Here is a 14,987-nt window from a genome sequence, read left to right on the forward strand (position 1 = left end):
TTTTATTCTTTTCTAATGTATCTTTCTCTATCTTTTATCACCAAGCTTAAGCCTTTTGTATTTTTTGTTTTCTTGGTTTTCTTAAGGCCAATATAAACTTTAGCCAGAGTTGTTTTTTTTTGTTTTGTTTTGTTTTTTTGTTTTGTTTTGTTTTACTTTTTATTTTTAAAGATTTTATTTTACATATTCATGAGAGACACAGAGAGAGAGAGAGAGGCAGAGACACAGGCAGAGGGAGAAGCAGGCTCCCTGCAGGAGCCGGATGTGGGACTTGATCCCGTAGCTCTGGGATCATGACCTGAGTCACCCAGGCGTCCCAGTATTGTCGGTATTTTTATTTTAGCCATTCTGATAGGTGTGTCATGGTATCTCCTTCTTAGCTTTAATTTTTTAGCCAGAGTTGACTGTATTTTTTTCGTATCTCTTTTAGCATTGTCTGGATTTATGTCTTCTTTGAATATTTCCTCCAAAACATTTTCATGGTGGATATTTCTTGTGGCAAACCTTTAGAGGTCTTAAAAGCCTAAGAATATTTTTTATTATACTCTTATATGAATATCTGTTTGAGTAAAAAAGTTTAAGTTGGGATCCCTGGGTGGCGCAGTGGTTTGGCGCCTGCCTTTGGCCCAGGGCGCGATCCTGGAGACCCGGGATCGAATCCCACGTCGGGCTCCCGGTGCATGGAGCCTGCTTCTCCCTCTGCCTGTGTCTCTGCCTCTCTCTCTCTCTCTCTGTGACTATTATAAATAAATAAAAAAAATTAAAAAAAAAAAAAGTTTAAGTTAACGAGGTTTTTTTCTAATATATTAAAAATACTACTTTATTGTATATCTTGGTCCCTCTTTTGTAGGTGATAAATATGCTTTTGTTTTTTTAAGAAACTTCCAGGTTTTTTCTATCTTTGATATTTTCAAACTCTATGTTTCATCCTAAAGTATCTAAATATCAGTCTTTCCATATCTTTTTTTTTTTCCTTAGTTCTATGAAAAATGTTGGTATTTTGATAGGGATTGCATTAAGTCTATAGACTGCTTGGATAATACAGACATTTTCACAATATTGGTTGTTCTAATATGTGACCATGGAATATCTTCCCATTTATTTGTGTCATCTTTAATTTCTTTGATCAGTGTTTTATAGTTTTTGGAGTAAAGGTCTTTCATGTCCTTGGTTAGGTTTACTCCTAGGTATTTTATTATTCTTTGTACAATTGTAAATAGGGTTGTTTTCTTAATTTCTCTTCTGCCACTTTGTTATTATTAGTGTGAAGACATGCAACAGATTTCTGTATATTAATTTTCTGTCCTTTGATTTTGCTGAATTCATTTATCAGTTCTAGTAATTTTTTGGAGTCTTTAGGATTTTCTATGTAGTAATGTATAGTAGTATCATGTCACCTGCAAATAGCAAAAGTACTACTTACTCCTTAACAATTTAGATTCCTGTTTCTTTTTCTTTTTTCTTTTTTCTTTTTTTTTTTTTTTTTTTTCCTGTTTCTTTTTCTTATCTGACTACTGTGGCTAGGACTCCCAGTATTATGTTGAAAAACTAAGTAGTAGAGAATGGACACCCTTGTCTTATAACTGATCTTAGAGGAAAAGCTCTCAGTTTTTCACCTTGAGCATGTTAGCTGTGGCTTTTTCATATATGGCCTTAATTATGTTTTTGTGTCTTACATGATCAGCACTCATGGAGGCTTTCAACCTAAGGCCATTTGATTTTCTTTAATTCCATGAAATAACTGTATTATTTCCTTAAATATTTCCTTCTCTCTCCTTTCTCTCTCTCCTGAGGGACTCATTTTGTAGATATTAGGCCCATCTGTCATCCTCCATCTGCCTTTACTTTTCCTATATGGTTTCTCCTCTTACATTTTCTTTCTCGGGCATGGCCTGGTCCTCCATCCAACTCCACTCAGACTTGGTTTTCAGCAGTACCCATTCTCCTGCAGATCCCATCCCTTAACCACTGTGTTGCTCAAAATTAATATCTATACTTGGTTCTTTTCTATAATTCCTTGTCTTGATACCATACTTATTTTAATATCTTAGGCCTTCCTTCTCTTCCAGCAGTCAGTATTGTCGTTTGGTGGTTTTTATTTTTATTTTTTGCAGCAGCAGCTGTGTTCCTCAGTCAGGGTTCTGTGCAGTGGAGATCCCTCCTTGCAGTACATGTTGCAGAGGAGCCCAGGCAGACCATGGTGCCAGTGTATCCACCCAGGCATGAAAGAGTCTTGGGCAAGGCCCAAAGACAGATGCCCCAGGATTGTAAAACTAAGGCCAGCCACTGCCTCTTCCCCCATTAGACTTGACCTCACGCCCCCAGAGAGCATCCACATGAGGGAACAACTCCTCCTGGATGGCCAGCCACCTGCCCCTCTACCCCTAATATTCTACTTCCATCCTGCTCTGAAAGACCAAGCTACTGTGGCCACTAATCAGTGTAGTTGAAGGCCAGCAATGACTGTGCTAGCAGACTTAGGGGACACAGAGGAGCAGAACGTACCCTAGTTTTCTTTGCTGTATCCTTGCACTGTGTCCCTCCCTTGCTCCCTGCCACTCTACCTCACACGCGCCAGCTCAGGCTTTTAGCTTGCCTGGTACTTCCCAGCATGTAGAGAAATTGTTCTCACCATCTGTAGTTTCTCCAGGGGATGTCTGGGGGTCAGATGGGCACAAGGGCCTCTGCCTGACCAGGGAAGCCCAGCACAGTCCAGGTCTCCTCATTGACACTTGCACTCAATTGTCACTTTTGTGTCCACAGGGTCTGCGGAAGAGGGAGCTACTGAAGGAGCTGCTGCCAGTCATTGGGCAGAATCTCCGCTTTCAGCGCCTCTTTACCGAGTGTCAAGAACAGCTCGACATCCTGAGGGACAAGTAGCCTGCCCAGGCCTTCCCTGGCTGCAGCAAGGGCAGGGCCACACTCTCGCCACTAACAACGTGCAGGGCCCCCTCTCACCTCGTCAGGCTACAGAAGGACGAGGAGACACTGGCAGGAGGTGGGTTGTCCTGTGCCAGCGCTGGCCCAGCAACCTGGGCAGACTTCCCCTATGTCCTGGGCCTCTTGCTCCCTCAGAACGGGGCAGCTCTGCCAGCCACTCATCCCTCCCTCCAGGATCCCCGTATGGAGCAGGGGCTGGAGCCCTGCCCTGCTGCCCTGGAGTCACTGAGGCACTCCCAGGCCTGCCGTCTCCAGCACGGTCCCGAGGTGGACACTAGTCCCTGCCACTGCAGGCACCGTGCTGCTTCAGCTATGACGAATGAGCCATTTGTGAAAGAGAGAACCCTGAAATGTTAGTGTATTATGCAGTCAGTAGACTGACCTGAGACCTATGTAAAAGGAAAGGCTATTCCAACACGGACTATTTTTGTACTAGAATTTGCTAACTTGTAATATGGAATTTTCCTTTTGGCCAATAATCAGGATTTCCCTATAAGTCACTTGGACATTGGTCACTTGTAGGAAATTTAAACTCTAATTATGACAGCTACATTGAAAAATAATTGTACTGAAATTAACTTGTCTATCTTCATTTGGTTTTAATTTTTAAATGTTTGTAAAAAGAGACTGTTTTTTGGGGAATGGGGCAGAGGGGTGGGCGATTTCTTTTGTAAGTGTAAAATAAATGAACACGCATTGGATACCAAATCATCCTGGCTTCCCCTGCCTTTTCCTTCTAATTTCTATCTTCCTACCCCTACTATTGATCCCTATCCCAAAATGGGCAGTTATGGAACATCAAAACCAGAAGGATCTTTGATGTCATCTAATGACCTCAACCTCTCTGTGGAGAAACTCATTTCCCAGCATGGAGGTCATTTCCTTGACCATGAAGCATCTCAGGCTTCTGGGGCTAGCAGGTAGGCCACCTCCCATGAGTCTCTTCCCAAACCAGGCATTAAGGTCTTTGCTTCCAGCTCTGCTGTGCCTCTTGGTCCCTGATCATGCTGGGCACCAAAGGCTTGTCAATTTCATGGAAGGAAATCAGCAAGTACAGACTTGTGTTTTCTGAAGAATTATCTGAAAGCTGTGATTTTCCTAGAAAGTGGTCCAGAAGCTGACCCACGGGAGAGGAAATAGCCGGAATCACAAAATCTTCAAGCATGGTGAGAATGGAACATCTTTACCTCTGTGTTACGTACCTGAGGGTTGCCTCCCTGCCAGCTATGTGGGATCCTGAGTCTCAAGACAGAGGCCTGGATTTGGACTCTGGCCACTAATTTCTCCTCTCTGGAAGCTTTCTTACCTAGTGGCCATCTTACTGCCTTCTCATTCATGTCAAGTAGCTGGATGAGACACAGGCATACATGCATGCCTGAAAAAGCTGGAGTGTACAGAGTACCTGTGGGTATGAACACTTCAAAAGCCAGGCTGCAAGTATAAGCTTTTCTTTAAGGAATGAGGAGCCAGAGATGCGATGTGGGTCAGGCAGCTCCCCTGGCAATTCTGCAGCATGGCATGGAGAACTTTGTGGACCACAAGATGCAGATGGCCTCAGGACTGACAGGCTTGTCCGGAATCCAAACCAGCAAAAATCTGGGCCTTGCTTTTCAACTGTCAAATGGAAGTTAAGGAAACCTGCATAGTTGTGAGGACTAACTAGGATCATATAGGCAAAGTCCTGGTGCTTTACAAATGCCTCCTAGAAGAAAACTTTAACAGTCAGTGTTTTTACACTATTATTTGTGAATTTTTTGTCTGTTTTTTTAAGTAGGCTTCTGCCCCGAGATCAAGAGTCAGACCCCCAACTGACTGAGCCACCTGATGCTATTATTTGGAGAGGATAGGAAAATAAGCAGAAAGATGTCAGGGACTTCTTCCAGCCAAAACAGAATAACAGACCAAATTGACCCTCCTACCTGAACCAACCAAAAAAGCCAGTCAACATACATGAAACAATGATCTCAAGACACTGAATATCCGAAAACAAAAGACAGTAACTCTGGGAGATGGAAAAAACAAACAAGATGAGCTCTATGAATGCGGTAGCTTACTACTCAGAGTTTCCAGGCTGCAGCAAAGGAAGGGGAAACTGAGGTAGAACCCAGCCAACTACGTGAGTTAAAGAAATAAAGCTGAGAGCCCAGGGAGACCGAGGCAGCCAGAGTTCACAGGACAGAATACCAGATAGGAGAAGCTCCATAGAGAACCCTGGAGCTCAGTAGAGGGAGCCCTACCCTATCAATGCATACTCAACTGACCACTGTAAGGCTGTGCAAATGAGACAGCCCATGGTAGGCAGAGAACCACCTGAAATGATTAAAGTGAAAATTGCCTACGTATTACTCAGGGCTAAGAAAAGTATTGTTCCTACCAACCGGACTAGAAAAACTTGTAATTTATAGGCTTGGGGTAGAGTACTCAGGAAATATTGCCTAAATATTGAAAAATAATTAGAATACTGCTCCAGATTCATCTAAGTAAAATAAAAGCAAGACCCAAAAAGGATCAAACTGGTTCCAACTAATTAATTACATTGCAAAGCAAATTTCAAGAGGCTTTATAACAAAACAAAAGTATGCAACATCCAACAGTAAAGTTCACAATGACTACCAGGCACATGAAGCAAGGACACAATCCAAAATGAGAATAATCAATCTTGACTGATCAATCAAAACTGACCCTGAACTTACACAGAGATTATAACTAGCAGAGGACATTAAAATGGTTAATACGATCCATTGTGTTCAAAAAATTAAGTACAAACATAGAAGACTATAAAAAAGTCACAAACCTTTAGAGATGAAAAAGATGAAGCCTTGTGGAAGAAAAGATCTGTTTTGTTTTTTTTTTAAAAGATTTGTGAATGTAAAGCCATAGCAATAAAAATGTTCCAAAACAGATGTAAAAAAAATCTGTAAGAAGAAAGAAAAAAAATAGTGTCAACAATCCATGGGACAGCATCAGGTAATGTAATATACAAGCAATAGAAGTCCTCAAAAGACAGGGGAAAAGAGAAAAGGGGATGACAAAAGTGTTTGGAGAAATCATGGCAAAAAAATTGCTCCACCCTTATTCTTTGTGCTTCTGCTGGTGACTCCTATGCCACTGTCCCCTTTCTCCTCATCCTACCCCTAATGCCTATTGACCTCCCTACTCTGTCCACTGATGCTCACACCTTCCCACTACCTCTGCCTGCTGACCTCATTTGCAAGCGGAAACACTAGGGGCCTGTATCTCCCAGGGCTGCACTCCTTGTCTCTCAAAATTCTGACCTAATTGTCTTGGGCACTTCCCAACTTTAGCCTCACTTTAGCCTCCAGATCACATGAAAAGTCAGAACCCTTTACAGTTAGGTTGGTGCAGTGAGAGATTGTATATATCCACAGCAGGTACACCAAGAGAAAGCAAAATCCATCATCTCTTCCCATACTAGACCTCATCCCTGTCCTTTCACATACATGGCAAATATTTTCTCCTGATTGTTCTTCATCTTTAAAGGTTATTTGTGTTTTGGTTTTAGTTTATAATTTTGTGAAATTTAATTATTCTGTTGTAACTTAAATTTAATTAAAATTCAACTACTTTTGCAATTAATTATTTTAAACTTAGAACACTTCACCAAAGATACATGGAAGACAACTAAATAAGTACACAAAAAGATGTTCAACATTAGTCATTCAGAAATTGCAAATGAGGGACGCTTGGGTGGCTCAGCAGTTGGGCATCTGCCTTCAGCTCAGGTCATGATCCCGGGATCCGGGATTTGGCATCCAGCTCCTGCAAGGTGTCTACTTCTCCCTCTGTGTCTCTGCCTTCTCTCTGTGTCTCTCATGAATAAATAAATCTTAAAAAAAAAGAAAGTGCAAATGATGATAAAACCACAATGACATAACAAGACATACCTATTAGAATGACTTAAATTTTTAAAAATTATATGTAATACTGAATATTGATGAAATGTACAGCAACTGGAACTTTTATAAATTGCTAGCAGGAAAGCAACATAGTCACTTTGATAAAGTTTGATGGTCCTTATAAAGTTAAATATATACACTTACCATAGGAACCATTCCTAGGTTTTGTTTCTGTTTGCTTTTAAAGATATAAAACATTTTCATCAATACAAGAATGCCTCGTGTTGCCCTTAAAAAATTTACTGAAATATAATTCACACAACATGCTGTTCACCTATCTAAAATGTACAATTCAATGGTTTTTAGTAGAGTCACACATATGTGCAACCATCACCATTGTCACATTTTCATCACCTCAAAAAGAAACTCCATAGGCTTTATTATGACCCATTCCCAACATCCCTAAACAACCATCAATCTACTTTCTGCCTCTATAATTTCCAATTCTGGATATTTCATATAAATGGAATCATAGAATATGTAGTATTTTGTGATTGGCTTCTTGCACTTAGTATAATGTTATCAAGGTTCAACCATGTTGTAGCCTGTATTAATATTTAATTCCTTCCTATGGTCAAGTAATATTCCATTGTTTGGATTACAGCATTTGGCTTATCTATTCATCCACTGATGGACATTTGTGTCAGTTTCACATTTTGTGAAATTACAATTATGTGTAATGCCATCAGCATTTGTGTGCAAGTTTTTGTATGGACATGTTTTTATTTCTCATGAATACATACATAGGAGTAGAACTGCTAGGTCATATGGTGACTCAATTAACTGAGGAACTTCTAGATTACCTTCCAAATGACTCTACCATTTTACATTTGTTGCCAGTAGTATATTAGGGTTCCGATTTATACACATTCTCACCAACTATCTAACTTCTTTATTATAGCTGTCCAACTGAGTGTGGAAAGGTATTTCAATGTGGTTTTCATTTTCATTTCCATAGTGACTAAATATGATGAGCATTTTTTAATGTACTTATTGGTCATTTAAATATCTTATTTAGAGAAATGTCTTTTCAGATTTTGCCAATTTTTAAAGTGGATTATTTGTCTTTATTATTGAGTTGTAAGGGTTTTTTATGCATTCTAATACAAGTTCCTTATTGGGTATGATTTACAAATATTTCCTCCCATTCTGCAGGTTGCTCTTTACATTCTTGATAATGTCTCTGAAGCTTTCAGTTTTGATGAAGTCCAGTTTTTTTCAATTGTTGCTTATTCTTCCAGTTTCATATCTAAGAAACCATTGATAAATCTGAGGTTATGTAAACTTACCCCTGTGTTTCTTACTAAGAATTTTATAGTTTTGGCTCTTATATTTAGGACTTTGATCCATTTTTTTATATTACCCATTCTGTGACTTTTTAAATTCAATTAATTAACATATAATGTATTATTAGTGTCATAGGTAGAGTTCAGTGATTCATCAGTCTTATATAATACCCGGTCCTCATTACATCACATGCCCTCCTTAATGTCCCTCACACAGTTATCTCATCCCCCCAGCCCTCTTCTCCAGCAACCCTCAGTTTCTTTCCTATGATTAAGAGTCTCTTATGGTTTGTCTCTCTCTGATTTCATGGTTTTATTTTTCCCTCCCTTCCCTATGATCCTGTTTTGTTTCTTAAATTCCACATATGAGTGAGATCATATAATTCTCTTTTTCTGGTTGACTTATTTCACTCAACATAATACCCTCCAGTTCTATCCATGTTATTGCAAATGGCAAGATTTCATTTTTTTGGTGGCTGAGTGGTATTCCAGTGTGTGTGTGTGTGTGTCACATCTTCTTTATCCATTCATCTTCTTGAGGAACCTCCATACTGTTTTCTAGAGTGGCTGCACCAGCTTGCATTCCCACCAAGAGTGTAAGAGGGTTATCCTTCCTCTGCATCCTCGCAACATCTGTCGTTCCCTACTTGTTAATTTTTTTTTCAATGTTAACAGCTTTTATTTCACAGTCAGTAAAAGGCTAGGTGCAGAGGTGACATTTTAAGTTCTACTTGTTAATTTTAGCCATTCTGGCTGACTTGGGGATGGTATTTTTTTTTAAGATTTATTTATTTATTTATTTATTTATTTATTTATTTATTTATTTATGAGAGAGAGAGAGGCAGAGGAATAAGCAGGCTCTATGCCAGGAGTCTGACGCGGGACTCGATCCCAGGACTCCAGGATTGCGCCCTGGGCCAAAGGCAGGCACTAAACCGCTGAGCCACCCAGGGATCCCCGGGGCGGGTATTTCATTGTGGCTTCAATTTGTATTTCCCTGATGTCAAGTGATGTGGGGCATTTTCTCATGTGTCTGTTGGCCATTTGTATGTCTTCCTTGGAGAAATGTCTGTTCATATTTTCTGCCAATTTCTCAATTGGATTATTTGCTCTTTGGGTGTTGAGTTTGATGAGTTCTTAATAGATTTTGGATACTAGCCCTTTATCTGATATGTCATTTGGAAATACCTTCTCCCATTCTGTTGGTTGTCTTTTGGTTTTGTCGACTGTTTCCTTTGCTATGCAGAAGCTTTTTACCTTGATAAAGTCTCAATAGTTCATTTTTGCCTTTGTTTCCCTTGCCTTTGGAGACATGTCTAGTTAGAATTTACTGTGGCTGAGGTCAAAGAGGTTGCTGCTTCTGTTCTCTAGGATTTTGATGAATTCCTGAATTCCATTCAGGTCTTTCATCCACTTGAGTCTATTTTTGTGTATGGTGTAAAAAAGTGATCCAGTTTCATTCTTCTGCATGTCCAATTTTCCCAGCACCATTTGTTGAAGAGACTATTCTTTGTTGAAGAGATATTCTTTCCTACTTTGTTGAAGATTAGTTGACCATGGAGTTGAAGGTCCATTACTGAGTTCTCTATTATGTTCCACTGATCTCTATGTCTGTTCTTGTGCCAATACTATAGTATCTTGATGATTACAGCTTTATAATATAGCACGAACTCCAGAATTGTGATGCCACCATCTTTGGTTTTCTCTTTCAACATTCCTTTGGCTATTTGGGGTCTTTCCTAGTTCCATACAAATTTTAGGATTATTTGTTCCAGCTCTGTGAAAAATCTCTATGATATTTTGGTAAGGACTGCATTGAATGTGTGGATTGCTCTGGGTAGCATAGACATTTTAACAATATTTGTTCTTCTAATCCATGAACATGGGATGTTTTTCCATTTCTTTGTGTCTTCCTCAATTCTCCCATGAGTGCTCTGTAGTTTTCTGAGTATGGATCTTTTGCCTCTTTGGTTAGGTTTACTCCTAGGTATCTTACGGGTTTTAGTGCAGTTGTAAATGGGATCGAATCCTTAATTTATCTTTCTTCTGTCTCATTGTTAGTGTATAGAAATGCAACTGATTTCTGTGCATTGATTTTTACATCCTGCCACTTTGCTGAATTCCTGTATGAGTTCTAGGAATTTGGGTTGAAGTCTTTTGGGTTTTCCACGTATGATGTCACGTCATCTGTGAAAAGTGAGAGTTTGACTTCTTTGCTGATTCAGATGTTTTTAAATTTTGTTGTTGTCTGATTGCTGGGGCTAGGACTTCTAGTACTATGTTGAACAACAGTGGTAATAGTGAACATCTCTGTCATGTTCCTGACCTTGAGGGAAAAGCTCTCAGTTTTTACCCATTGAGAATGATATTCACTGTAGACTTTTTGTATATGGCTTTTATAATATTGAGATATGCTCTCTTTATCCCTACACTGTGAAGAGTTTTAAGAAAAGATGCTGTACTTTGCCAAATGCTTTTTCTGCAATAATTCAGTCAATAAAATGGGATAATTTTTCTTAGCCAGTTAATACAGTGGATTACATTGATTGATACTTGAACATTGAACCAGCCTTCCATGTCTGGAATAAATCCCACTTGATTATGGTATATAGTTCCATATACATATATAAAATATATATGTATATCCTTAATAGGATATATATATATATATAATAGGATATAATAGGACATGTGTATATGATATAATAGGGATATATATAGGGATATATATATTTATATATATTATATAAATTTATTTATATGTGTATCTGTGTGTGTGTGTGTGTGTGTGTGTGTGTATCCTTTTAGGAATTTTTATAATGCAGGATCCCTGGTGGCTCAGTGGTTTAGCGCTTGCCTTCCGCCCAAGGCGATCCTGGAGTCGCGGGATCCAGTCCTACATTGGGCTCCCTGCATAGAGCCCGCTTCTCCCTCTTCCTATGTCTCTGCCTCTGTGTGTGTGTGTGTGTGTGTGTGTGTGTGTCTTTGTAATGTGCATTCATGCCTGTACTTTCCCTTCTTATACAATTTGTCTTGCTTTTGTATCAGGGTAACACTAACTTCATAAAATATGTAATTTTTTAAAGATTTATTTATTTATTTATGATAGACAGAGAGAGAGAGAATGGCAGAGGCACAGGAGAAGGGAGAAGTAGGCTCCATGCCGGGAGCCCAATGCGGGACCCGATCCCTGGACCCTAGGATGGCGCCCTGGGCCAAAGGCAGGCGCTAAACCGCTGAGCCACCCAGGGATCCCCCATAAAATATATTTAGAAGCATTCCCTCCTCTTCTATTTCCTGGAAGACAATGTATAGAATTAGTATCAATTATTTAAACAGATTAGTAGAACTTTTTAATGAAATCATCTAGCAATGGAGACTTCTATTTTGATATTTATTTACAAATCTAATATCTTTAATATTTGCATGACTATCCAGATTACTTCATATTATATGTGTGGTAGTTTGTGTTTTTTGAGGAACTGATCCATTTCAACAAAATTATGTTTATGTAGTTGTACCTACTAGTCCCTTGTCCTTTTTATGTCTGCAGAGTTTGTAATGATAATTCATATTTAATCCCCTATTCCATTCCTAATATTGGTCATTTGTGGCTTCATTTTCCCCTTTGTCCAGTTTGCTACAGATTTATCAGTTTTATTTATCCTTTTTTTTTTTGAGTTTGGAAGTTTTCCTTCTATTTTTATTTTTTGGACAGTTTGAGAATAGGTTTTATTTATTTATTTATTTACTTATTTATTTATTATATTTATTTTTTATTGATGTTCAATTTGCCAACATATAGAATAACACCCAGTGCTCATCCCATCAAGTGCCCCCCTCAATGCCCGTCTCCCAGTCACCCCCACCCTCCGCCCACCTCCCCTTCCACCACCCCTAGTTCGTTTCCCAGAGTTAGGAGTCCTCATGTTCTGTCTCCCTTTCTGATACTTCCCACTCATTTTTTCTCCTTTCCCCTTTATTCCCTTTCACTATTTTTTATATTCCCCAAATGAATGAGACCATATAATGTTTATCCTTCTCCGATTGACTTATTTCACTCAGCATAATACCCTCCAGGTCCATCCACGTCGAAGCAAATGGTGGGTATTTGTCGTGTCTAATGGCTGAGGAATATTCCATTGTATAAATAGACCACATCTTCTTTATCCATTCATCTTTTGATGGACACTGAGGCTCCTTCCACAGTTTGGCTATTGTGGACATTGCTGCTAGAAACATTGGGGTGCAGGTGTCTCAGCGTTTCATTGCATCTGTATCTTTGGGGTAAATTCCCAACAGTGCAATTGCTGGGTCGCAGGGCAGATCTATTTTTACCTCTTTGAGGAACCTCCACACAGTTTTCCAGAGTGGCTGCACCAGTTCCCATTCCCACCAACAGCGCAAGAGGGTTCCCCTTTCTCCACATCCTCTCCAACATTTGTTGTTTCCTGCCTTGTTAATTTTCCCCATTCTCACTGGTGTGAGGTGGTATCTCATTGTGGTTTTGATTTGTATTTCCCTGATGGCAAGTGATGCAGAGCATTTTCTCATGTGCTTGTTGGCCATGTCTGTGTCTTCCTCTGTGACATTTCTGTTCATGTCTTTTGCCCATTTCATGATTGGATTGTTTGTTTCTTTGCTGCTGAGTTTAATAAGTTCTTTATAGATCTTGGAAACTAGCCCTTTATCTGATACGTCATTTGCAAATTTCTTCTCCCATTCTGTCGGTTGTCTTTTAGTTTTGTGGACTGTTTCTTTTGCTGTGCAAAAGCTTCTTATCTTGATGAAGTCCCAATAAAGAATGAAACTAGACCACTCTCTTGCACCATACACAAAAATAAACTCAAAATGAATGAAAGATCTAAATGTGAGACAAGATTCCATCCAAATCCTAGAGGACAACACAGGCAACACCCTTTTTGAACTTGGCCACAGTAACTTCTTGCAAGATACATCCATGAAGGCTAGAGAAACAAAAGTTTTATTTATCTTTCAGAAGTTTTAGTTGAATTGATTTTTCTCTATTTTTCTGCTTTCAATTTAATTGATTCATGCTCCCATTTATTTGCTTCTGCTTGTTTGGGTTTTATTTTGGTTTTTTTTTTTAAGATTTTATTTATTTATTTGAGAGAGAACGAAACACAACTAGGAGGGAGGGACAGAGGGAGAAGGAGAAGCAGACTCCCTGTTGAGCAGGGAGCCTGACTCAGGGCTAGATCCTAGGGCCCTGGGATCGTGATCTGAGCCCAAGGCAGGCACTTAACCAACTGAGCCACCCGGTGCTCCTGCTTTTCTTTTTACAGGTTTATGAAGTAGGACCTTATATTATTGATTTGAGACATTTCTCCTTCCCAGCTTTATTGAGATATAATTGACATATAACATTGTGTAAATTTCAAGTGTACAATGTGATGTTTTGATACTTACATATTGCAAAATGACTACCACAGTAGGGTTAGTTAAGACCTCTCTCACCTCACATAATTACCATTTCTTTTTTGTGGTGAAAACGTTTAAGATCTAGTTTCTTACCAATTTTCAAGTAGATAGGTGACCCTTAGGTAGTGTGGACATTTTAACAATATCAATTTTCCTAAATCATAAACACAGATGATTTTCCATTTATGTCCTCTTCAGTTTCTTTCATCAAAGTCATGGTTCTTAGTATATAGGTCTTTTACCTCCTCAGTTAAATTTATTCCTAAGTACCTCATTGTTTTTGAAGCTATATGATTGGGATGATTTTCATTCTTTCTCTTTCAGATAGTTTATTGTTAGTGTATAGAAATGCAACTAATATCTGTATGTTGATTTTGTATACTGCAACTATTGAATTTGTTGATTAGCTCTAATAGTTTTTGTTAGAGTCTTTAGGATTTTCTTTTCCTTTTTTTAAGATTTATTTATTTATTTGCAGGGGGAGGGGCAACAGGAGAGAGAATCTGAAGCAGACTCCGTGCTGAGCATGGAGCCCTATGTGGGGCTCAATCTCAGGATCCATAAGATCACAACCTGGGTCAAAACCAAGAGTCAGTCACTCAACTCAGTAGCTCAACTGACTGTGCCACCCAGTCACCCCTAGTCTTTAGGATTTTCTATATATAAAATCATATTATCTGCGAACAGACAATTTTATTCTTCCTTTCTCATTGGAATGCCTTTTCTTTTTTTAATTATTTTTTACTTTTAATTATTCCTTACTTTTCACTATTACTGTTGTTGTTCAACATAGTACATAGTATTTTGTGTACTTGAGAGAAAGAAAGCATGAGCAGGGGGCAGGGCGGGTACAGAAGGAGAGGGAGAAACAGGATCCCCTCTGAGCAGGGAGCCCAACATGGGGCTCAATTCCAGGACTCTGGGATCATGACCTTAGGTGAAGGGAAATGCTCAACCAACTGAGCCACCTAGGTGCCCCAGGATGTCTTGTCTTTATTTTTCTTACCTACCTGCTCTGGCTAGGACTTCCAGTACTATATTAAATTAGAGTGGTGAAAGTAGACATCCTTGTCTTGTTCTTTTTTAAAAAAAAAAACTTTATTTATTTATTCATAGAGACACACAGAGAGAGAGGCAGAGATACAGGCAGAGGGAGAAGCAGGCTCCACGCAGAGAGCCTGATGTGGGACTTGATCCAGGGTCTCCAGGATCACGCCCTGGGCTGCAGGCGGTGCTAAACCACTGTGCCACCGGGGCTACCCCCTTGTCTTGTCCTTATCTTAGAGGAAAGACTTTCAATTTTCCACAATTAAGTATGTTAGCTGTGGGCTTGTCATAGATGACCTTTATTCTATACCCAATTTGATGAGAATTTTCATCATAAAACAATGTTGTTTTTTGT

General features: G+C 39.2%; 1 protein-coding gene across 3 annotated transcripts in view; it reads left to right on the plus strand.

Annotated features, from left to right (window-relative positions):
* HIRA (histone cell cycle regulator) overlaps positions 1 to 3,651 on the plus strand; it is an 89,029-nt gene extending 85,378 nt beyond the window's left edge. For all 3 annotated transcript variants that reach the window (XM_072803554.1, XM_072803552.1, XM_072803553.1), the window contains one exon: positions 2,764 to 3,651. In XM_072803554.1, coding sequence (XP_072659655.1) covers positions 2,764 to 2,880 — 117 coding nt within the window. In that variant the 3' untranslated portion in view covers positions 2,881 to 3,651. The remainder of the gene's footprint in view (positions 1 to 2,763) is intronic.
* Positions 3,652 to 14,987: the final 11,336 nt, after the last annotated feature.

Source organism: Canis lupus, chromosome 27 (assembly GCF_048164855.1).
Source record: "Canis lupus baileyi chromosome 27, mCanLup2.hap1, whole genome shotgun sequence".
Classification (NCBI taxonomy): domain Eukaryota; kingdom Metazoa; phylum Chordata; class Mammalia; order Carnivora; family Canidae; genus Canis; species Canis lupus.